The following is a 25,613-nucleotide window of genomic DNA, read 5'->3' as shown; positions in this document are numbered from 1 at the left end:
CTCCTTCCCTCAGCCATGGCATTGAAAATGGGTCGTGGATGGGTATTCCAGCATGACAATGACCCAAAACACACGGCCAAGGCAACAAAGGAGTGGCTTAAGAAGAAGCACATTAAGGTCCTGGAGTGGCCTAGCCAGTCTCCAGACCTTAATCCCATAGAAAATCTGTGGAGGGAGCTGAAGGTTCGAGTTGCCAAACGTCAGCCTTGAAACCTTAATGACTTGGAGAAGATCTGCAAAGAGGAGTGGGACAAAATCTCTCCTGAGATGTGTGCAAACCTGGTGGCCAACTACAAGAAACGTCTGACCTCTGTGATTGCCAACAAGGGTTTTGCCACCAAGTACTAAGTCATGTTTTGCAGGGGGGTCAAATACTTATTTCCCTCATTAAAATGCAAATCAATTTATAACATTTTTGACATGCATTTTTCTGGATTTTTTTTGTTGTTTTCTGTCTCTCACTGTTCAAATAAACCTTCCATTAAAATTATAGACTGATCATTTCTTTGTAAGTGGGCAAACGTACAAAATCAGCAGGGGATCAAATACTTTTTTCCCCTCACTGTAAATCATATCAATCAATAATACCTCAGGTCAGGGTCCCTGAAGGTTAGTGGCCATAAAAAGGATCTGCTCTGTCCTCTGATTATCTCATGACAAATTGGCTGCTGTTCAGTAGGGCACACTGTAGCAAAACGTTTCACAACGGAAGATTGAAACTACACTTGTTCTAATTGGACAAGTTCCGGTAGCACTTTAGCGGTTAGGAGAGTCGGGCCAGTAACCGAAATGTCACTGGTTCGAATCCCCGAGCCGGCAAGTTAGAAAAATCTGCCGTTCTCCCATGAGCAAGGCAGTTAATCGCCGACAGTAACTGCTCCCCTGGAACCAATAACTTGGATATCGGTTAAATGTGGAAGACCCATTTCGGTTGAATGCATTCAGTTGTACAACTGACTAGGTTTCCTTTCCACTCTCACTCAGTTTCAAAATGTTTCTCCCTACTGAACAAGACATAGCTCTGAGTGCTGCTCACTGTTTAAGGCACTGTTCGTTGAGGTGACGAAAGAGTTAAGATGCATGAACGGCGTGCGTGGAGCCGGTCTCCGAGCCGTCTCTAAACATGTGCCGCTGTCCTGGCTAGTGGCTACTACTGCAGTCGGTGAAGGATCGGACAGTGGAGGGACCGGGAACGGTGTGCCGGTAACAGGACGGTGAGACTTCGCATGGTCTGTTAGTCCATATAGCACATAAATGATTGGCTCTGCTGCATCCGGTAGGACCACTGCAGCGACTATATTACGGTAAGATGTTTAGGTTTGTATCATTTTTGTTCCACTTTAAATTAATGTACTTGAAACCGGACAGGACATTGTGCAAGACTGTACTTTTTTCATCACTACAGTAATTAATATTTATTTGACTGAAATCTCCTCTTGCAAAACGACCCGAGGATAATGTGGGTATGCAGCAGTGACATATTGAACCAATGGAATGAAATGTAGCCAAATAAAATATGGCCCAGCTTGTGTCAGCGGTTCGCTGTCATTTTTACTCTGTCCAATTTATTTTACAACACTGCAATCATCACGGACAAGACAATTCATGTTTATCTATAAGGATTATAACCAGCGTTTCCCCCCGATATTTCCAGTTTCTCAAGATAATATTCGCAACATGTTTATTCTCACACTGATTTTATAGGAACAGTTTGTCGCATTGGCATAATGTAGTGTAGCCTAAAAGAAATGCACGCAAAGCCATCATCAGCAATCAATATTTGGATTTGGGGAAGTACTCAGTAGGGTAGGCCACCGTAGCCTATTTGTGTCATGTCATCGACATTTCCCCCACTATCAGCTAGGCTTTGTGAGTTTGCCAATGCAGCGTTTAGAACCGGGACAGGAGAGATGGAGAATCTTGCATCCGCGCAGTAATGCTGCGGTCTCCCCTCCCCCTCGTTCACAAGCCTGGTCAAGGTGTCGTGGCCAACCCTTCTTCCTCTTTTAATTTGAGTGTCCAAGATTCCTAATCCCATGGATATAAACCATGTCACAGGTTGGAGGGCTTAGTTTTTTAACTCCACATATCAAGGTCTTTCAGGGTCCCTGAACTCAATGGCACAGAGAGAGGGAGAGAGCGAGAGAGAGGGAGAGAGGGAGAGAGCGAGAGAGAGCGAGAGAGGGAGAGAGAGGGAGAGAGCGAGAGAGAGGGAGAGAGCGAGAGAGGGACAGAGCGAGAGAGAGGGAGAGAGCGGGAGAGAGCGAGAGAGAGCGAGGAGAGGGAGAGAGCGAGCGAGAGAGAGCGAGAGAGAGAGGGAGAGAGAGGGAGAGAGAGCGAGAGAGGGAGAGAGCGAGAGAGGGAGAGAGCGAGAGAGGGAGAGAGCGAGAGAGCGAGAGAGAGCGAGAGAGGGAGAGAGCGAGAGAGAGGGAGAGAGCGAGAGAGAGCGAGAGAGAGCGAGAGAGCGGGAGAGAGAGAGGGAGAGAGCGAGAGAGAGCGAGAGAGGGAGAGAGAGGGAGAGAGAGCGAGAGAGGGAGAGAGCGAGAGAGGGAGAGAGCGAGAGAGAGGGAGAGAGCGAGAGAGAGCGAGAGAGCGAGAGAGGGAGAGAGCGAGAGAGAGCGGGAGAGAACGAGAGAGGGAGAGAGAGATAGAGAGGGAGAGAGAGGGAGAGAGCGGGAGAGAGCGGGAGAGAGCGAGAGAGGGAGAGAGAGGGGGGCGGGGCCACAGGCTAGTAATTAATTTTACTGAATTAATTTCCACACAGCACAGTAGCCTACCTAATAACCAAATCGCATCCACATTTTCCCATCAAACTTTGCATACTCGTTTAGTCATATAAAGTTTTAAAAAAACATTTTAATTATTGTTTCTGCTAAAATAGATGCAAAATGATAGACGCCTGCTAAGGGACTGTACATTATTTATAATGAGGGAAACCTAAAGAAAATTGTATCTCTCTGAAATTAAAATGGATGGCCCTACCTTCAGTAAAATATATTTTTCCCGACCCTTCCTGAACAATTGGAGAGAAAAAAAGGGCCCTCCCTCAATTAAAACGAAGTAGATAGCAGAGAACATGCCTACGGTTTACCCTCACTCCTAGGACAGACCAGAGCCTTAGATATGCAGTTTTAGGAACTGTTCTTGGTTTTGTAAGCATCACATGGCAAAGTAGCCAGAGGGTTGTGGATTCGCAGACCACAGCGGACAAGGGTGGAAAGATATCCATTATGATAAAAGCACTGCATGAATCTATCATCTTATTTGCGGTCTGAGAAAATAATTGCCTTTTATTAATGCATTTCATGCTATTATACGTCCATACATCCATTTACCTGACTGGAGACAAGCTTTTTTAATACCACAACAGAGCATGAAAACTAATGAGTGCATGCTGCAGCACCAGAGACATTTAGATTTCTATACAGGATGTTGTTCAAATAGAGGATAGTCTAAGTTTGGAAAAGTTGTCTATCAAGTGTAAAAATGTAGAGCAACAGAACCAGTTACAACTGAAGTATCTGATCATCAATGAATTGGAGAAAAAGCCATTAATTGATTAACACAGCAGACACATATCATCAGGTATGCACTTGTAATTTATTTTTCATTTGGCAACTATCATTTTCTAATTCATTCTATTTTATTCCATTTTATTGTTGTTATAAAACAGATTTGTGTCGACTGTGGTTCAATAAGAATATCTGCTAGGCTAAATGAACAAGCTAGGCATGCATAACTCACCACATGATCCTCAAACCAGACTGGCCAGACTCATGTTTCTTAAAGTGAATTCAAAAGGCAAATAAGACATTTTTTGTTTCATTGTTATTTAACTCTAAGTAGTTATTTTGTAACATTTTCTTTTACAGCCTAAATGCAAAATTAAAGGCAAGTTGTTGAAGTGCTGTTGTTGATGTGTTGTTGAAATGCTGAGTGCTCCTGACAGCCTATAGCGTGTCACAAATGTTTCACAATTTAATTCTTAAATGGCAGGCTATAGCATTGAAATAATAATATAGCCTAAATATTTAATTTTAGGCTACCTTGCTTGCTTCTGACAGATTTAGAGTTAGTATGTTGTTTAATAGCCTGTTGAAAAAGCGAACCTCAATTGATAGTGACAGAATCCTTACTTCCCTAGTAAAGTCATTTTTTTGTCTCCTCCTCAGCTACAGAAAGTTGTAGCGCAGCCTCTGAATGTCATAGAGACAAACCAAATATATTCCATATGCATCGGAGTCACGTCATTCCCCGGCATTTTCCATCCAGCATCGTTATAGATCACTTTATATAATCAGGTCCATTTAAAAAAAAATCTTAAGTTAACAAAGGGTAGACCTATGCTTTTAGCCATTTTCTTTAACAAAAGCCACAATACCCTCACATACCCACTCAATTAGAGCCCTGGTTTTAACTTAACACACCAAGCCCTTAACTGACACTGAGATATTTAAAGTGTTCATGGTGACAGAAGGAATTGGCTGACAGAATCTATGGATAGTAGACTATAATTTAGTCTTTCAAACAGGTAGGCATACCTTTTATTTAATAGGAAGAAATATGCTCCAACACAAAGCCCTCTAGTTGTTAGTAGCCTAAAGTCTAATTCAAATTAGAATGTTTTAAATGAATGAGATCTTCTCGAATTAGCCTACTTTCAGCACCCGTGTGCTGTCCATCTCTGCGGCTGCCGCTTCATAGTAATGTATGTAAATTACTCGAATATGGTTTATTTGTGAGTTCAATAACTCTGATAAATAACTTCATTATGGGCAATAAATTATACCAATAGTAAGCTTACCTCCGGTCCTCCTTCTCCTCCCTCTCAAGCTGAACAGGACATCAGTAGGCCTAGTCATTGCACACAGATATTGCTTTTTTTTTTACAAATTGACTCGCCTCCTGAAGTGCCATGATACACAGCACAGTCATTGGTTAGGCAGCACAAAAAGGCAGCACAAAAAGGGTTTACATCAGCAAGAGCAGGGCATGCCAGGGCTCATGATTGGGATAGCCTATCCATTGCAGTGTGTAATGCTCGGGAAGGAAGTGCACCTCTCTGAGTATGCTCTTCACATAGTCTAGGCCTACGTTATTGGCCAGCCTTTCTCAAACTTTTGTGCCAGGGACACCCCAGAGGTGTCTTCAACAGCCTGTCTGTTGCGATATTTAGATTTTGTTGCAGCAAGAGATGAGAAGCTGGTCTCACATACAGTGCATTCGGAAAGTATTCAGACCCCTTGACTTTTGTTCCATATTTTGTTACTTTACAGCCTTATTCTGAAATTGATTAAATAGTATTTTCCCCTCACCACTCTACACACAATACCCTAAAATTACAAATAAAACAGTTTTTTAGAAATGTTAGCACATTTCTAAAATAAAAAAATGAAAATAAGACATTTACTTAAGTATTCAAACCCTTCACTCAGTACTTAGTTGAAGCACCTTTGGCAGCGATTACAGCCTTGAGTCTTCTTGGGTATGACGCTACAAGCTTGGCACACCTGTATTTGGGAAGCTGTTTTCAGGTCTCTCCAGAGATGTTCGATTGGTTTCAAGTCCGGGCTCTGGCTGGACTTGAACCTCAAGGACATTCAGAGACTTGTCCAGAAGCCACTTCTGCATTGTCTGTGTCCTTGAGGTTGTTGTCCTGTTGGATGGTGAACCTTCGCCCCAGTCTGAGGTCCTGAGTGCTCTGGAGCACTCTGGAGTTTTCATCAAAGATCTTTCTGTATTTTATGCCGTTCATCTGTCCCTCAATCCTGACTAGTGTCCCAGTACCAGCTGCTGAAAAACATCCTCATGGCATGATGCTGCCACCACCATGCTTCACCTTAGGGATGGTACCAGGTTTCCTCCAGACTTGACGCTTGACATTCAGGCCAAATAGTGGTTTTATCAGACCAGAGAATCTTGTTTCTCATGGTCTGAGAGTCCCAAGCGGGCAGTCATGTGCCTTTTACTGAGGAGTGGATTCCGTCAGGCCACTCTACCATAAAAGCCTGATTTGTGGAGTGCTGCAGAGATGGTTGTCCTTCTGGAAGGTTCTCCCATTTCTACAGAAGAACTCTGGAGCTCTGTCAGAGTGACCATTGGGTTTTTGGTAACCTCCCTGACCAAGGCCCTTCTCCCAAGATTGCTCAGTTTGGCTGGGCGGCCAGCTCTAGGAAGAGTCTTGATGGTTCCAAACTTCTTCCATGTAAGAATGATGGAGGCCACTGTGTTCTAGGGGACCTTCAATGCTGCAGAGATTGTTTGGTAACCTTCCCCAGATCTGTGTCTCAACATAATCCTGTCCTGGAGCTCTATGGACAATTCCTTTGACCTCATGGCTTGGTGTTTGCTCTGAAATGCACTGTCAAATCAAATCAAATCATCAAATCAAATTTATTTTTGTGACATCAGCTGATGTCACAAAGTGCTGTACAGAAACCCAGCCTAAAACCCCAAACAGCAAGCAATGCAGGTGTAGAAGCACGGTGGCTAGGAAAAACTCCCTAGATAGGCCAGAACCTAGGAAGAAACCTAGAGAGGAACCAGGCTATGATGGGTGGCCAGTCCTCTTCTGGCTGTGCTGAGTGAAGATTATAACAGAACATGGCCAAGATGTTCAAATGTTCATAGATGACCAGCAGGGTCAAATAATAATAATCACTGTGGTTGTCGAGGGTGCAACAGGTCAGCACCTCAGGAGAAAATGTCAGTTGGCTTTTCATAGCCGATCATTCAGAGTATCTCTACCGCTCCGTCTGTCTCTAGAGAGTTGAAAACAGCAGGTCTGGGACAGGTAGCACGTCCGGTGAACAGGTCAGAGTTCCATAGCCACAGGCAGAACAGTTGAAACTGGAGCAGCAGCACGGCCAGGTGGACTGGGGATAGCAAGGAGTCATCAGGCCAGGTAGTCCTGAGGCATGGTCCAAGGGCTCAGGTCCTCAGAGAGAGAAAGAAAGAATGAAAGAGAGAAAGAAAGAGAGAATTACAGAGAGGATACTTAAATTCACACAGGACACCGGATAAGACAGGAGAAATACTCCAGATATAACAGACTGACCCTAGCCCCCCGACACGTAAACTACTGCAGCATAAATACTTGAGGCTGAGGCAGGAGGGGTCGGGAGACACTGTGGCCCCGGACAGGGCCAAACAGGCAGGATATAACCCCACCCACATTGCCAAAGCACAGCCCCCACACCACTAGAGGGATATCTTCAACCACCAACTTACCATCCTGAGACAAGGCCGAGTATAGCCCACAAAGATCTCAGCCACGGCACAACCCAAGGGGGGCGCCAACCCGGAGCTGTCAACTGGACCTTTATATAGACAGGTGTATGCCTTTCCAAATCATGTCCAATCCATTTTAGAATAAGGCTGTAACGTAACAAAATGTAGAGAAGGGATCTGAATACTTTCCAAATGCACTGTAAGTAGGTAGAATGAAAGAGGATTAACGTCTTCACAGCCATCTCGCTGAGTTGCGGGTATTCTTTGCTTCTGAATGTCGACAAGTGCATCTCATTAAAACGAGTGCGCAGGCCTTGGTCACTGGACAGCTCCAATAGTTTATCATCAAGAACCAGTGACATGCTTAAGTGCGGGTGAAGGGATTACACATCCACTGCTTTCCCGGGCGTAGATCAGATTGTGAAGGGAAGTAATCCTCGAATTTGAGCAGAGTTTGGCTCAGATGTGACCTCATGAAATCTACATAACCCACGTCAGCCAGAATTGAGAATAGGGGGAGCATATCGAAAATTATTCTATCCTCTCGGTCTCTCCAGATGCCCAGTTTTTTTTCTTGAAATCGGCAATTTTATTGTTTGCTTGGAAATTGTCACTTGCTCATCCCTGCATGGATAGGTTGAGCAGCAGTCTCGTCGGTAGACTTACAGATCCCGATACCACAGTCCCATCATAATCCATGTCCCATTATGTACTCATTCAGAACACAGAATATTTCACCTGCAGTTGTATTCTGAGGCAACTCTTTAGAACAAAGACATTCTTCATGTAGCGAATATATATACAAGAAGCGGCATTTGAAATGTCAGTCGTCTCATCTAATTGGAAGGCAAACCAATTTGATGTGCGGGCTCTGTCTAAAACCTGCATGCGATTCAATATAATCTGCCATATCCTGGATTCTACGATTGACAGTGTCGTTGGAGAGTGGGATTTCACTGATCTTTGTAGCAGCAGTTGGGACATAAAACCTCTCGGCAAGCATCCACGACTGAGGGCATGACCAGCTTTTAAACTATATTGAAGGTAGCCTGGCACTTGGAAATGTTATGAGAGAGTATGTATGAAGTCTTCACTAAACTCTCGTTGTCTGGGAAACTGTTGTGCAGCATTTTTGTTAGGTTGTTCATCTCTTTTTTTGATAATAAAAAAATAATAAATGGTCTGGTTTATCCTTGGGATATGGATGCTTTGTTTCTAAATGTCTGCGCATTTTCGATGGCGTCATAACATTGTTGCTGAGGCAAATCTGACATATCACACAGAGCGGTTTGGAGGGCAGCTGTAATTTCAAACAAATCCAGAGAAAGAGAGGGTGTGCAGGCTGCACAGCAGGGCTAGCCTGTGTGTGTGTGTGTGTGTGTGTGTGTGTGTGTGTGTGTGTGTGTGTGGGTGTGTGTGTGTGTGTGTGTGTGTGTGAGAGAGAGACTTGGTCCGTATGTCCGTGTGTGTGCGTACGTGGGGGCCGTTCTTACTGTAGTGTGTGTGTAGATATTTCTTGTCATGGTGTAGGGGCTATGAGAAAGACAGAGAGTGAGAGGGAGCTGGACCTCCCTCCGCTCCTTCACTCCTCCCGTTCGTCACTCCATCCCCCCATGTGTGTGTGTGTGTGTGTGTGTGTGTGTGTGTGTGTGTGTGTGTGTGTGTGTGTGTGTGTGTGTGGGTGTGTGTGTGTGTGTGTGTGTGTGTGTGTGTGTGTGTGTGTGTGTTTGGTGTGTGTGTGTGTGTGTGTGTGTGTGTGTTTGGTGTGTGTGTGTGTGTGTGTGTGTGTGTGTGTGTGTGTGTGTGTGTGTGTTTGGTGTAGCTAGACTTAGTCATGGCAACATGATTTTTTTATTGCCGCATAGTTCAGCGCATTGCGAAGGTAGGCCTATGGAAAGTATTTATTCCAGTCAGATAGGGCACAGACCATAACACCCCCCAATCATATTCAATGCAAATATGCTGCAGACAGACAAGCATTCCTCCACAGACCCGGGGTTTGAGAAAGGCTGGTATAGGCTATGGATCATTTTACTGAGACCAAACCAGGTGCACTTGATATTGCACGCCCAGCAGAGAATCATGGAGGAGGGGCATCATTGGGCAGACATGAGATATTATAATAAGCAACTAATTTTCAAACCCTGAGCAATATGACATTCAATTGATTACAAATACCATTACATTACTCCCCTGGACAAAATAAAACAAATACTAAAACCTCCCCGACTGAAATTAAACCCATTGCCTCTGGATAACTATTATGTAAATGTGGACCTTTCCCTAACACACTGCAACAATTCTCGGGCCGACTCTTTTCTCTGTATACATCAAGGATGTCGCTCTTGCTGCTGCTGATTCTCTGATCCACCTCTACACAGACGACACTATTCTGTAAACTTCTGGCCCTTCTTTGGACACTGTTAACTAACCTGCTCTTAAATGCTAGTAAAACTAAATGCATGCTCTTCAACCGATCGCTACCAGCACCTGCTCGCCCATCCAGCATCACTATCGCTCTTATCCAGAGCGACTAACAGTAGTGAATGCATACATTTCATACATTTTTTTCTCCGTACTGGCCCCCCGTGGGAATCGAACCCACAACCCTGGCGTTGCAAACACCATGCTCTACCAACTGAGCCACACAGCTTCCTGTTTTGCAACAAAACCTCCTTCACTCATGCCGCCAAACATACCCTCGTAAAACTGACTATCCTACCGATCCTTGACTTTGGCGATGTAATTTACAAAATAGCCTCCAACACTCTACTCAGCAAATTGGATGCAGTCTATCACAGTGCCATCCGTTTTATCACCAAGCCCCATATACTACCACCACTGCGACCTGTATGCTCTAGTTGGCTGGCCCTCGCTTCATATTCGTCGCCAAACCCACTGGCTCCAGGTCATCTATAAGTCTTTGCTAAGTAAAGCCCCGCCTTATCTCAGTTCATTGGTCACCATAGCAGCACCCACTCGTAGCACGCGCTCCAGCAGGTATATCTCACTGGTCACCCCCAAAGCCAATTGCTCCTTTGGCCACCTTTCCTTCTAGTTCTTTGCTGCCAATGACTGGAATAAATTGCAAAGATCATTGACGCTGGAAACTCATATCTCCCTCACTAACTCTAAGCGCCAGCTGTCAGAGCAGCTCACAGATCACAGCACCTGTACATTGCCCATCTGTAAATAGCCCATCCAACTACCTCATCCCCATACTGTTATTATTATTATTATTTTGCTCCTTTGCACCGCAGTATATCTACTTGCACATTCAGCTTCTGCGCATCTATCACTCCAGTGTTTAATTGCTAAATTATAATTATTGCACCACAATGGACTATTTATTGCCTTACCTCCCTTATCTTACCTCATTTGCACACACTGTATATGGACTTTTTATTATATATATTTTTTCTATTGTATTATTGACTGTATGTTTTGTTTATTCCATGTGTAACTCTGTTGTTGTTTGTGTCGCACTGCTTTGCTTTATCTTGGCCAGGTCGTAGTTGTAAATGAGAATTTGTTTTCAACTGGCCTACCTGGTTAAATAAAGGTGAAATATTATTTTTTTTTTTTTTTTTACTGTATACCCATCATGAAGAGCAGAGGTGTCATGCCCATAGGGGGCACATTCCCCCTCATATTTGTTATTTTTAAATATATATATATATATATATTGTTTCTCTGTAATACTACTAGCCACCAAGCAATTTTATGAAGTTGGCTTTAGCTAGTCTAGATAGGTTCCCAACCTCATAACTAGATACCAAGAAGCCATTTCAGGGTATCAATGAAGTTAGTTTGACAAGCTGGCTACTCTGTCTTAGATGGCATGACTGCTGGCAAGGTTGGTAGACTTTAGAAAAGCAAGCAATAACTACATGTGCTGAATAAGACATTCCTTTCAATATTTTACCCAGATTTTAGCAGACATGCAGAGAAGCAATATATTGATTTTCTTTTAAAAAAAAGAACCGCCAGTCAGGAGGATACAGAGGCTCAAGAGGTTTACTTAGATATGCAGACATTTTTATGTGATGATTATGGCTCTAGATTGCAGAAAAAAACTGTTTCAGGTGTTTGAAAAATGCAAAATTCTCCAATATACGGTTGGATGGTCTAGCCCCCATCCGGACCATCCTCGCATACTTTGTGCCCCCTCAGATTTTTGGTGTGCCTCACGCCCCTGATGAAGAAAATAATGACAAAATTAAATAGACCTAACTTCTCTCTCTCTCTCTCTCTCTCTCTCTCTCTCTCTCTCTCTCTCTCTCTCCGTGTTTTGTTTAGGATTCACCTTGAGGAGAGTACACTGATGCCTACTGGAGCGTTACATGAGCTTTTTAAGCACTCCAAAAATCTCTCTCTCTCTTCCATCAGCATCACTCTATTTTTATATAATCCTCCATGCTATTCTCTCTCTCTCAGTGGGTATGACTCTCACAGTCAGTGACCTCAGGAAGGTCACTGTTTCATTTCTTCTATTCCTTCTGTATTACATTTCCATTAGGGCTTCACTGTATCAGAGCTACTGTATACTAAAACACATAGGAGACTGTCCAGGAGTAGTCAAAACATCTTTCCTATTCATTTGGAACAACTTTTTTTTGTGCTGCTGTGTGTGTGAACCACTGCTGCATACAGTACATGACAGGAACCCAGTACCTGCATCCCAAAATCATGATCAATAAAGAGTGACTTAGGAAGCCATACTGGCCAGTCAGTTACTGGCCAGGGGTCAATACCTTGGCCCGTATCCACAAAGTGTCTCAGAGTAGGAAATTGCTGAGAATAGAAACATTCTTATCCTACTCTTATGGGTCAAAATAAAAGCTATGCGTGAAGCCTCTTTAGTCTTTAGTCTCTTTAAGATTCCCACCTAGTCGACAGATACTTTTGGTCATGTAGTGTATGTGGACACCTGCTTGTTGAACATCTCATTCCAAAGTCATGGACATTAACATGGAGTTGGTCCCAGCTTTGCTGCTATAACAGCCTCCACTCTTCTAGGAAGGCTTTCCACTAGATGTTGGAACATTGCTACAGGGACTTGCTTCCATTCAGCCACGAGCATTAGTGAGGTCGGGCACTGTTGTTGAGCGATTAGGCCTGGCTCGCAGTTGGCATTCCAATTCATCCCAAAGGTGTTCGATGGAGTTGAGGTCAGGGTTCTGTGCAAGCCAGTCAAGTTCTTCCACACTGATCTTGACAAACCATTTCTGTATGGAGCTTGCTTTGTGCACAGGGGTATTGTCATGCTGAAACAGGAAAGGGCCATCCCCAAACTGTTGCCACAAAGTTGGAAGCACAGAATCATCTAGAATGTCATTGTATGTTGTAGCGTTAAGATTTTCCTTCACCCAAAACATGAAAAACAGCCCCAGACCATTATTCCTCCTCTACCAAACTTTATAGTTGGCACTATGCATTCAGGCAGGTAGCGTTCTCCTGGCATTCACCAAACCCAGAATCGTCCGCCGGACTGCCACATGGTGAAGTGTGATTCATCACTCCAGGCTATGTGTTTCCACTGCTCCAGAGTCCAATGGCGGTAATACTTTACAACACACCAGCCGACGCTTGGCATTGCGCATGGTGATCTTAGGCTTGTGTGTGGCTGCTCGGCCATGGAAACCCATTTCATGAAGCTCCCGATGAACAGTTCTTGTGCTGATGCTGCTTCCAGAGGCAGTTTGAAACTCGGTAGTGAGTTTTGCAACTGAGGACAGACAATTTTTACGTGCTTCAGCACTCGACGGTCCCATTCTGAGCTTGGGTGGCCTACTACTTCACGGCTGAGCCGTTGTTGCTCCTAGACATTTCCACTTCACAATAACAGCACTTATAGTTGACTGGGGCAGCTCTAGCAGTCCTGAAATTTGACAAAATGACTTGTTGGAAAGGTGGTATCCAATAACTGTTCCATGTTGAAAGTCACTGAGCTCTTCAGTAAGTCCATTCTACTTGGAATGTCTTAAATCAAAAATATATATGGGCTGCATGATGTGACTATAGGCTCTTGATGATTTGAGAAAGTCGCTGTTCTCTCATCAAGTTATCATATTTTCACCCATCAGACTATTCTCAATTTAATCTTGTCTTTACTAATATGTCAAATTAGTTTAGATTCAGAATGCTCCATTATCAAATGGGCAGGAACAAGGGCAGGGGAAAAATGGAGTCCGCTTTCTTACAGTTCGTTTTTCAATAATGCAGGAAGGCTACTATTTCACTCCCTGCAACAAACACTGTTTGAGGTACATGCAGCCTCTTGCTGTGGGACTGGTGATATTTCACCCAAACTCTGTATGCCATGGGCTCTCCAACCCTGTTCCTGCAGCTAACCAGTGCTCTGTATGCCATGGGCTCTCCAACCCTGTTCATGCAGCTAACCAGTGCTCTATATGCCATGGGCTCTCCAACCCTCTTCCTGCAGCTAACCAGTGCTCTGTATGCCATGGGCTCTCCAACCCTGTTCATGCAGCTAACCAGTGCTCTGTATGCCATGGGCTCTCCAACCCTGTTCATGCAGCTAACCAGTGCTCTATATGCCATGGGCTCTCCAACCCTCTTCCTGCAGCTACCCAGTACTCTGTATGCCGTGGTCTCTCCAACCCTGTTCCTGCAGCTACCCAGTACTCTGTATGCCATGGGCTCTCCAACCCTGTTCCTGCAGCTACCCAGTACTCTGTATGCCATGGGCTCTCCAACCCTGTTCCTGCAGCTACCCACTGCTCTATATGCCATGGGCTCTCCAACCCTGTTCCTGCAGCTAACCAGTGCTCTGTATGCCATGGGCTCTCCAACCCTGTTCCTGCAGCTACCCAGTGCTCTGTATGCCATGGGCTCTCCAACCCTCTTCCTGCAGCTAACCAGTGCTCTGTATGCCAAGAGCTCTCCAACCCTGTTCATGCAGCTAACCAGTGCTCTGGATGCCATGGGCTCTCCAACCCTGTTCCTGCAGCTAACCAGTGCTCTGTATGCCATGGGCTCTCCAACCCTGTTCCTGCAGCTAACCAGTGCTTAATTTGGGAAACCAAGTGAAATCTGTTTGGGAACATCAATAGTAACATGTTTTCACAACAAAACATATTTCATTAAACTGTTTGACAGCACATCTTTCTGCGTGCTGGAGAAAGGAATGAAGGAGAGAGAGGAAGAGATGGAAATGAACGGAGAATAGATATTCTGTTGCTAAAGGTAATGTGTCAACCTATTAATTATAAAAATATGCCTTATTACTATGCTATACAAAATCAAATACAAATTCTATGTAATTGTAGGCGAACCAACAGCATAGCATAGGCCTATAAGTTCTCCCCCAGACTCATGAATAGAAAATTTGGAGCATAGCATAAGGTAACCAGTCCATCCAGTATGCATAATAATACAGTCCACACTCAAAGGTGATTACTAGAATTTGTTTAATTCTGGAGTACAGGCTAGACCAATTATGTACTAAAGACATCTTAAAATCAGTAAAACAAAATAAAGTCTGTAATAAATCGTAAAAATCCAAATAACTTCACAAGATGCCATCTCTGCCACAATAAATAAATCTGGTATTGGATAATGGCACAATCATTATTTTAATTCAGTTTTTTTGCGGGGCTTGGGCTCATATATAGGCCTATGCATATGCATCAGCTCTAATATGCATATGAGAGTTTTGAATGAATCATCACCTTAGAAAGCGCTGTCATTTCCGTTGTGTTTGGCTCTGAAACAACATCCACGAGGACCAGGTTTTCCACTTAGTTTCAACTTGTTGTTGAACTTCTTTCTTGAAATTGATCATCACAGTGATGTGAGTTTAAAAGAACAATACTGTTTTGATGATAAGTGTTTGATGTGATTTTCGAATACGTTTGCATTGATGTCAGAGTGGTTAAAGGGACAATAGAGCCCTGAGTACCAGGCCATTAGCTATCTGATGGTCGTTAGCAAGTGGGTGCTGCCAACGCATGTCCAGAGTGCATAAGAGGACATTACCGTGACTCAAAGGTCACCTGGAATTTGATTGGGGTCATGACTCATGACTGCCAGTGTTGCGGTGTCAACAGCCCTATGTACCTGTATGACAGAGTGGTTGTATGACAGATTGGTTGTATGACAGAGTGGTTGTATGACAGAGTGGTTGTATGACAGAGTGGTTATATGACAGAGTGGTTGTATGACAGAGTGGTTATATGACAGAGTGGTTGTATGACAGAGTGGTTGTATGACAGAGTGGTTGTATGACAGAGTGGTTGTATGACAGAGTGGTTGAAGGATGTATGACAGAGTGGTTGAAGCCCTGCCAGGGCCTGCAGACTCCTGATACCAGTGGTGCCTACTGCCAGTGGTGTCTACTGCCTCGGACTAAAACACATTACCAACTAAACTCAGCAAGAAAAGAAACGTCCCCTTTTCAGGATCCTGTCTTTCAAAGATAAATCGTAAAAATCCAAATAACTTCACAGATCTTCATTGTAAAGGGTTTAAACACTGTTTCCCATGCTTGTTCAATGAACAATTAATGAACATGCACCTGTGGAACGGTCGTTAAGACACTAACAGCTTACAGACGGTAGGCAATTAAGGTCACAGTTATGAAAACTTAGGACACTAAAGATGTCTATTGACTCTGAACAACACCAAAATAAAGATGCATGTTCAGCTCAATCTGTCAGTTGATCACTGACTTCCTGACCAACAGGACGCAGCACGTGAAGCTTGGAAAATCCCTTTCAGACTCTTTATCCCTCAGCACCGGAGCGCCGCAAGGATGTGTGCTCTCACCTCTACTCTACTCACTCTACACCAACAACTGCACCTCCAACATCGCATCTGTCAAACCACTCAAGTTTGCAGATGACATCACTCTGGTTGGTCCATGTACCGTGGAGAGGTCGACTGGCTGATTGCCGTTAGGGAATTGGATACTACCAGTGCATGTCCAGAGTGCATAAGAGGACATTACCGTGACTCAATGGTCACGTGGAATTATACTGCGGTCATGACATGACTGTCAGTGTGGCAGTGTCACTGCAGCAGCCCTGTGTACCTGTATGACAGAGTGGGTCTTTGACAAAGTGGTTGAAGGGTGCCCTCCCTGATAGGGCCTCCAGACACCTGATACTAGTGGTGCCTACTGCCTATGTGTGTCTGGCCTGGCATCCCTTATTTATACAGTCTCTGGTCTGACCTGGGTATTTACACTACAGAAAGCAAGGGCACATGATGCACACAGATCATGTGGGTTACTCAAATCAAATGTTATTGGGCACATATACATGGTTTGCAGATGTTATTGTGAGTGTAGCGAAATGCTTATGCTTCTAGATCCGACAGTGCAGCAGTATCTAACAGGTAATATCTAACAATTCCACAACAAAACCTAATACACACAATCTAGTAAAGGAATGGGATGAGAATATATAAGTATAAAATATATGGATGAGCAGTGAAAGAGCGGCTAAGATGCAATAGATAGTAAAGAATAGATAGTGAAGGATACAGTATACAGTATATACATATGAGATGAGTAATGTGAGATATGTAAACGTTCTTAAAGTGGCATTATTAAAGTGACTTGTGTTCCATTTATTCAAGTGGCCAATGATATCAAGTCTGTAGGTAGGCAGCCACCTCTCTGTGCTAGTGGTGGCTGTTTAACAATCTGATGTTCTTGAAATAGAAGCTGTTTTTCAGTCTCTCGGTCCCAGCTTTGATGCACCTGTACTGACCTCACCTTCTGGATGGTAGCGGGGTGAACAGGCAGTGGCTCGGGTGGTTGTTGTCCTTGATGATCTTCCTGTTACATCGGGTGATGTAGGTGTCCTGGAGGGTAGGTAGTTTGCCCCCGGTGATGCGTTGTGAAGACCGCACCACCCTCTGGAGAGCCTTGCGGTTGAGGGTGGTGCAGTTGCGTTACCAGCCGGTGATACAGCCCAACAGGATGCTCTCAATTGTGCACCTGTAAAAGTTAGTGAGGGTTTTCGATGACAAGCCACATTTTTTCAGCCTCCTGAGGTTGAAGAAGCGCTGTTGCACCTTCTTCACCACCCTGTCTGTGTGGGTGGACCATTTCAGTTTGTCGGTGATATGTACACCGAGGAACTTAAAACTTTCCACCTTCTCCACTACTGTCCCGTTGATGTGGATGGGGGGGTGCTCCCTTTGCTGTTTCCTGAAGTCCACGATCATCTCTTTTGTTTTGCTGACATTGAGTGGAGGTTATTTTCCTGACACCACAATCCCGAGGGCCCTGACCTCCTCCCTGTAGGCTGTCTCGTCATTGTTGGTAATCAAGCCTACCACTGTAGTGACGTCTGCAAACTTGGTGATTTGAGTTGGAGGCGTGCATGGCCACGCAGTCGTGGGAGTACAGGAGAGGGCTGAGAACGCACCATTGTGGGGCCCCAGTGTTGTGGATCAGTGGAGTGGAGATGTTGTTTCCTACCTTCACCACCTGGGGCGGCACGTCAGGAAGTCCAGGACCCAGTTGCACAGGGCGGGGTCGAGACCCAGGGTCTCAAGCTTAATGATGAGTTTGGAGGGTACTATGGTGTTGAATGCTGAGCTGTAGTCAACAAACAGCATTCTTACTTAGGTATTCCTCTTGTCCAGATGGGTTAGGGCAGTGTGATGGCGATTGCGTCGTCTGTGGATCTATTGGGGTGGTAAGCAAATTGGAGTTGGTCTAGGGTGACAGGTAGGGTGGAGGTGATATGATCCTTAACTAGCCTCTCATAGCACTTCATGATGACTGAAGTCAGTGCTACGGGGCGATAGTCATTTGGTTCAGTTACCTTTGCTTTCTTGGGAACAGGAACAATGGTGGCCCTCTTGAAGCATGTGGGGACAGCAGACTGGGATAGGGTTTGATTGAATAGGTCCGTAAACACACCAGCCAGCTGGTCTGCGCATGCTCTGAGGACGCAGCTAGGGATGCCGTCTCGGCCGGCAGCCTTGCAAGGGTTAACGCGTTTAAATGCTTTACTCACGTTGGCTACGGAGAATGAGAGCCCACAATCTTTGGTAGCGGGCCATGTCAGTGGCACTTTATTGTCCTCAAAGCGTGCAAAGAAGTTGTTTCATTTGTCTGGGAGCAAGACGTCGATATCTGCGACGGGGCTGGTTTTATTTTTGTTATCCGTGATTGTCTGTAGACCCTGCCACATAAGTCCCGTGTTTGAGCCATTGAATTTCGACTCCACTTTCTCTATACTGACGCTTTGCTTGTTTGATTGATTGTTTGATTACTCTCTTTATATGATAACATTGTGTTGAGCCTGATTCCAGGGGCCATATGTAGCTTCTCAGAGTAGGAGTGCTGATCTAGGATCAGGTCCCCCCTCTTTATGCAATCTTATTAATTGTGATCTAAATGCAAAACTGATCTGAAATCTGTAAGCCTACTCTCAGACTCTTGATACATATAGCCCCAGATATGTAATATTAAGGGTCTCTGCAGTGCCAAAAAGGAATCCTACAGGGCTCTCTGCTCTGCCAAAGAGGAAGACTACAAGAACAACAGGAACAGGGAGGCCAAGAAAAAGTTCCACTCAGGAATGAAGTCAGCCAAACATCAGTACAAAGTCAGGCTAGAGCAGCAGTCCTCCAGCAACGGCTGCTTGTCTGTCTGGAAAGGACTAAAATACATGACCAACTACAAACCTAAAGCTCCCCCGGCAGCAGATGACCCCCTCACTGACAAATAAACTAAACCAGCTTTACTTCAGATTTGACTCACAAAGGCTTTTCAATCACAAAGACAATAACACCCACATCTCCCTCCTTGCCACTTCCCACTCTTACCCATCTATCTCACCCCTCCCTCCCCCATTCCTTTCCAGGTTCCTCTCTCCTCTAGCTCTCTGCCATCCAAGGAACCCCCCACCCTCCCTCCCCCAGCCTGTCCAAGGCCGCCCTCCCCTTCCCCCACCACTTGTCATCACAGAGCAGGAGGTCAACAGACTCTTTAGAAAACAGAACAGCAGGAAGGCTGCTGGCCCAGATAAGGTATCTCCATGCAGCCACACTTAAGCGCTGCACTGACCAGCTCTCCACGGTTTCCACGGACGTATTCAATCAGTCATTAGAGAAATGCACTGTTCCTGCCTGTTTCAAATCTTTCATCGTTGTTCCAGTCCCGAAGAAACAAAAGATGTCCTGCCATAATGACTACAGACCTGTAGCGCTCCCCTCGCTCATCATGAAAACCTTTGAGCTCCTGGTACTATCTCATCACAAAACCAGCACTCCCTCAACCCACTGCAGTTCGCCTACAGAGCCAACAGGTTGTTGGACGACGCTGTCAACTTAACCACTTGCGTTCAACACCATCATCCCAGAACTGCTACAAGACAAACTCTCCCAGCTGAACATGTTCAGCTCCATCTTTCAGGCCAAAGAGTTGAATCTTGGTTTCATCAGACTAGAGAATCTGTTTCTCATGGTCTGAGAGTCCTTTAGTTGCCTTTTGTCAAACTCCAAGCGGGCTGTCATGTGCCTTTTACTGAGGAGTGGCTTCGGTCTGGTCACGCTAAAGGCCTGATTGTTGGAGTTCTGCAGAGATGGTTGTCTTTCCGGAAGGTTCTCCCATTTCCACAGAGGAACTTTGGAGCTCTGTCAGAGTGACCATCGGATTCTTGGTCACCTCCCTGACCAAGGCCCTTCTCCCCTGATTGCTCAGTTTGGCCGGGCGTCCAGCTCTAGGAAGAGTCTTGGTGGTTCCAAACTTCTTCCATTTAAGAATGATGAAGGCCACTGTGTTCTTGGGGACCTTCAGGTCTGCAGAAATTGTTTGGTACCCTTCCCCAGATCTGTGCCTCTACACAATCCTGTCTCGGAGCTCTATGGACAATTCCTTCAACCTCATGACTTGGTTTTATGCTCTGACATGCACTGTCAACTGTGGGACTATAGCTCTATGTTCACTCTACTTAGTTGTATAAAATGTACAGTACCAGTCAAAAGTTTGGACACACCTACTCATTCAATGTTTTTATTTTATTTTACTATTTTCTACATTGTAGAATAGTTAAGAAGTCAAAACTATGAAATAACACATATGGAATCATGTAGTAACCAAAAAAGCATTACATCAAAAAATATTTTATATTTGAGATTCTTCAAAGTAGCCACCCTTTGCCCTGATGACAGCTTTGCACACTCTTGGCATTCTCTCAACCAGCTTAATGAAGAATGCTTTTCCAACAGTCTTGAAGGAGTTCCCACATATGCTGAGCACTTGTTGGTTGCTTTTCCCTCACTCTGCGGTCCAACTCATCCCAAACAATTTGAATTGGGTTGAGGTCGGGTGATTGTGGAGGCCAGGTGATCTGATGCAGCACTCCATCACCATCCTTGGTCAAATAGCCCTTACACAGCCTGGAGGTGTGTTTTGGGTCATTGTCCTGTTGAAAAACAAATGATAGTCCCACTAAGCCCAAACCAGATGGGATGGTGTGTCGCTGCAGAATGTTGTGGTAGCCATGCTGGTTAGGTGTGCCTTGAATTCTAAATAAATCCCTGACATGGCCACCAGCAAAGCACCCCCACACCATCACACCTCCTCCTCCATGCTTCACGGTGGGAACCACACAATCGGAGATAATTCGTTCACCTACTCTGCATCTCACAAAGACACAGCAGTTGGAACCAAAAATCTTACATCATCAGACCAAAGGACAGATTTCCACCGGTTTAATGTCAATTGCTCATGTTTCTTGGCCCAAACAAGTCTCTTCTTCTTATTGGTGTCCTTTAGTAGTGGTTTCTTTGCAGCAATTCGACCATGAAGGACTGATTCACAGTCTCCTCTGAACAGTTAATGTTACTTGAACTCTGTGAAGCATTTATTTGGGCTGCAATCAGAGGTGCAGTTAACTCTAGTGAACTTATCCTCTGCAGCAGAGGTAACTCTGGGTCTTCCTTTCCTGTGGCGGTCCTCATGAGAGCCAGTTTCATCAAAGCGCTTGATGGTTTTTGCTACTGCACTTGAAGAAACTTTCCAAGCTCTTGAAATGTTCCAGATTGACTCACCTTCTTGCCATAATATGGACTTGGTCTTTTACCAAATAGGGCTATCTTCTGTATACCACTCCTACCTTGTCGCAACACAACTGATTGGCTCAAACACATTAAGAAGGAAAGAAATTCCACAAATTAACCTTTAACAAGGCACACCTGTTAATTGAAATGCATTTCAGGTGACTACCTCATGAAGCTGGTTGAGAGAATGCCAAGAGTGTACAAAAATCTGTGATCAAGGCAAAGGTTGTGAAGAATCTCAAATATAAAATACACTTTTTTTGGTTACTACATGATTCCATATGTGTTATTTCATAGTTTTGATGTCTTCACTATTATTCAACAATGCATAATATAGTAAAATTAAAGAAAAACCCTTGAATGAGTATGTACAAACTTTTGACTGGTACTGTATGTAAACTTTGTGTAAACTCCGCTGTCTGTATTCTATCTCTAAATGTTGTCTATCACTAGCAGCACCATATCACCAAGAAACATTTTTAGTATGTGTAAATGTATTTGGTGAATAAAGGTTATTCTGAACTTTATGATCAGTCATTTTACTGCTCCTCACGGTTGTATAAATGCAAACTGACATGGTTTGAAATGCAAACTGACATGGTTTGAAATGCAAACTGACATGGTTTGAAATGCAAACTGACATGGTTTGAAATGCAAACTGACATGGTTTGAAATACAAACTGACATGGTTTGAAATGCAAACTGACATGGTTTGAAATGCAAACTGACATGGTTTGAAATGCAACCTGATGTTGATTGAGGACCGGTAGCCAACAACGTTAGAAGGGAAAGGCCAGAGTCCTCTACCTATCTACAGTTTAATCATTAGTAGTCGGTGTACTTTCCACAGTAGGCCTATTGTCCGTACTTAAAACAGTCATTGTAATACTCTGTGCACCATCACCACAAGGACACAAGGCAGGTTTTAGAGAGCCAGAGTACCTCTGCTACTCCTGTCTCGTTCTATAACGCCACACTGCCTAACTCACTTTTCTCTCCTTTATCCCTCTCAGACCTGTATTTCTCATCCACTAGATAAAAAGAGAGGGATGGTCATTATGGTGTAATTGAACTGGGGACCTCTCACACACCAAACCAACCATTAGACCAAAAGAAAATCCTTGAGGTCTCAAAGTGACATTTGGGCATAAAACTCTCAGGTACGACTACCTCATCACGAAGGCGTGGCGATTCCAAATAACCCCTACTACAATGGCAACCACAGCCCCTACGCCAGTGCCTCTGACGGTCCTGTGTCGCTGGTACCTGTATGCCATCCATGGCTACTTCTGTGAGGTCATGTTCACCGCCGCCTGGGAGTTTGTGGTCAACCGCGACTGGAAGTTCCCTGGTGTTACCAGTGTGTGGGCTCTGTTCATCTACGGGACCTGCATCCTCATTGTGGAGCACATGTACCTGGCCCTCCGAGCTCTCCACTGCCCCCTGCTGCTGCGATGCCTCATCTATACCCTATGGACGTACATCTGGGAGTTCAGTACAGGGCTGTTGTTGACCCAGTTCGATGCCTGTCCCTGGGATTATTCCTGTTTTCAGTATAACTTCATGGGGTTGATCACGGCAGAGTACGCCCTGCCATGGTTCTGTGCGTCGTTCATGACAGAGCAACTGGTTATACGCAACACACTGCGGCTAAGGATGGACACAGACGGAACAGAGGACGTCAAGTCTGATGCAGGCGGGGGAGAAGATGGGGGAGGAGGGGGGAGGAGACAACGGGGTGAACGAGCAGGTACAGAAGTCAATGGTTTCCTGAAAGTGGACTGAGGTCTGATCAAAGAACACTGAGGTCCGGTTTTCAAGACACTGATAAACCCAATAGTGGACTAAAAAGCCTTCTCAATGGATAATCTCTATTGAAAGTGATTTTTAGTCCAGGACTAGGCATAATCTGGGTCCAGGAAATGGTCTCTGAATCGTAACTCTTCCTTCTGGGAAATGTACACTGTATTTTTATTTAACAACATTCAAAGTACTGTAGTTATGTAGCTTCTGATTGCAATCTGAAGTAAGTTCTGTATTGACTATCAAATTTGACTGGGTCCTAAAGCAATGCAATAGCTTCAATTCATTGTCATGTGGAGAATGTTTTTCTAAAGTTAGTGATAGAGTTCTGTATGCACTGCAGTCTGTTTCAAAAGGCAATTGATTTTGAGTAGTCTACAACCTAGTTAGGTGTACTCTTATAATGTACTATATGTATTACACATGCCCTAGCCTGCTATATGAATGGTGTCTCAGGTACCTACATTAACTGTGGGCTATATCTACTGTTCTTCCAAATGAAAGAAATCAGGATTTCTATGTTCAGAATCAGAACCTTGGCAATGTCTAGCATTACCCTCCTGTGGATTTGCACTCCATCCCTATTTGTCATTTTATTTAACCTTTATTTAACTAGGCAAGTCAGTTAAGAACAAATTCTTATTTTCAATGACAGCCTAGGAACAGTGGGTTAACTGCCTTGTTCAGGGGCAGAACAACAGATTTTTACCTTGTCGGCTCAGGGATTTGATCTAGCAACCTTTCGGTTACTGGCCCAACACTCTAACCACGAGGCTCTAACCACGAGGCTACCTGCTGAGCTATGTTCAATTTATCAACCAGCTAATTATTACAATCAGGTGCGGTAGATTAGGGTTGTGGTGAAAACCTACAGGAGAGTAGTGCTCTAGGAATTGATAAGATACTGCACCTGAAAGCTTGATCTGAAGTCTCATATGAATACTCTATTGCCACAAATCTTTCCCAACGTCCAAATCCAGTAGCTGGTGTGAGATTTGGTTCTGGGTTCCTTCAGAGGTTATATTGGCACCAAGAACGACCATAGGATTTGACAAGACAGCACAAACAGATGTGGGACCATAGAGATAGAATTACATTCTGTGTGTGGGACAACCAGGCTACCTCAAGCCACGTGGATTCAAAAGCACTAGATCAACAATGCAAAGTGATGACGATTATAGTTTTGTTTTTCAATCGCTTTGGTGCTATTTTCACAAGTATGTGGGGAATTTTCAAAACTCTTAGTACAAAACTCCAAACTGTAACGCACTTGTAAAACTTTTTGTGCATTAATTTTGTTTGAAGACATCTTTCACCACACAACCATTGATCCAAAGATCCAAGTTTACTGTGAAATACAATGAGAACATTGATTTAATCACCAAAACACAACAACGATATCTTCTCAATTTAGTTATTTTAACAAACAGTTAATCAATAGTAAGAAATGCAAAAAATACATGTTTAAAAATTGCCCTTTGAATGTAACGTGCTACTGTACTATAAATTACTGTACATTACACTGTTTTCACATTACACCTGAGAAATATGTTTTTCTAGACAACAGATTGTTTGGTGAAAAAGTGATTGTATGATTCTGTGTGTTGTACTTAGGCAATTGAAAATTTGCTTATAGTTTTGAAACAACTGCCTTTTTAATGATCTGTTTTGAGTTTTGTTGAACAGTTGTGAAACTGTCCAACATATTTGTGATAATTGCACTAAAGGTATTTACATATTTAATTTAAAAATGTATTTAAAAATGTAGTCCCTAACTGGTTATTTGAGTCTAATTTACAACAAACGGTATATGTCAGTAGGCCAAGAACATTGGGTGCTGCTAATGTCTTTATACAAGAAATCCATTGCTTTGATCATACAATTATAGTAATGAGAATTTACAAGCCACACAAATGAAATATGCAATGGAAAGTGTGTGTGTGTCTGCATGTTTAGTGATGGTGGGGGAGAGGCTGATCTCACCACATAAACCTAAGACTTAGTATGCATGTAACAAAGTTATTTATTTTCTTGGTTTGACAAAAATAAAACGAATATTATGAAATACTGTACTGTATTCTATCACACATTTTAACGATGTATTGTGTATAGTTTGTGGAATAAATGTATTTATTTGACCATAAAATCTGTTGCTCTTTGGTTTTAAGCTGGGTATCTGTAAAGCACTCAGTGACAACTGCTGATTTCAAAAGGGCTTTATAAAATACATTTGTGAGTTGGGTAAATAACCACTTCGCTTCTCTACAGTCTCAGATGAGGGCCGTTCTATGCCAGCCAAGGAATTTCATTAGAGTTTTTTATATTTTATTGCTTTATTTTAATGGCTTTGGCACTACTTTGTGGTACATTTTCACAACTCTGAGAACAAAACTGAAAACGGGTCACACTTGTAACACAGCCAGTCTTTCTTTCAAAACCTGTCATTGTACATTCATTTGGATTGTAAACATCTCTCACCACAACCATATGTCCTATCACACCATCTTCAGTGATAGTTGTGTGCATTGAGA

General features: G+C 43.8%; 1 protein-coding gene across 1 annotated transcript; it reads left to right on the top strand.

Annotated features, from left to right (window-relative positions):
* Positions 1-812: 812 nt before the first annotated feature.
* Positions 813-23,712, top strand: LOC115162026 (transmembrane protein 229b-like). Its single transcript, XM_029712944.1, has 2 exons — positions 813-1,304; positions 22,293-23,712. Exon 2 carries the CDS (start codon positions 22,492-22,494, stop codon positions 23,062-23,064), a length of 573 nt encoding a protein of 190 aa, XP_029568804.1. The 5' UTR covers positions 813-1,304; positions 22,293-22,491; the 3' UTR covers positions 23,065-23,712.
* Positions 23,713-25,613: the final 1,901 nt, after the last annotated feature.

The sequence above is a fragment of the Salmo trutta genome, chromosome 25 (genome assembly GCF_901001165.1).
Source record: "Salmo trutta chromosome 25, fSalTru1.1, whole genome shotgun sequence".
Lineage (NCBI taxonomy): Eukaryota > Metazoa > Chordata > Actinopteri > Salmoniformes > Salmonidae > Salmo > Salmo trutta.
Note: the sequence above shows the minus strand (reverse complement) of the source record. Positions and strands in the feature narration are given on the sequence as shown.

What these genes read in the sequence shown, in the direction of transcription:
- LOC115162026 (XM_029712944.1), top strand. Translation starts at nt 22,492, where the DNA reads ATGGCAACCACAGCCCCTACGCCAGTGCCTCTGACGGTCCTGTGTCGC.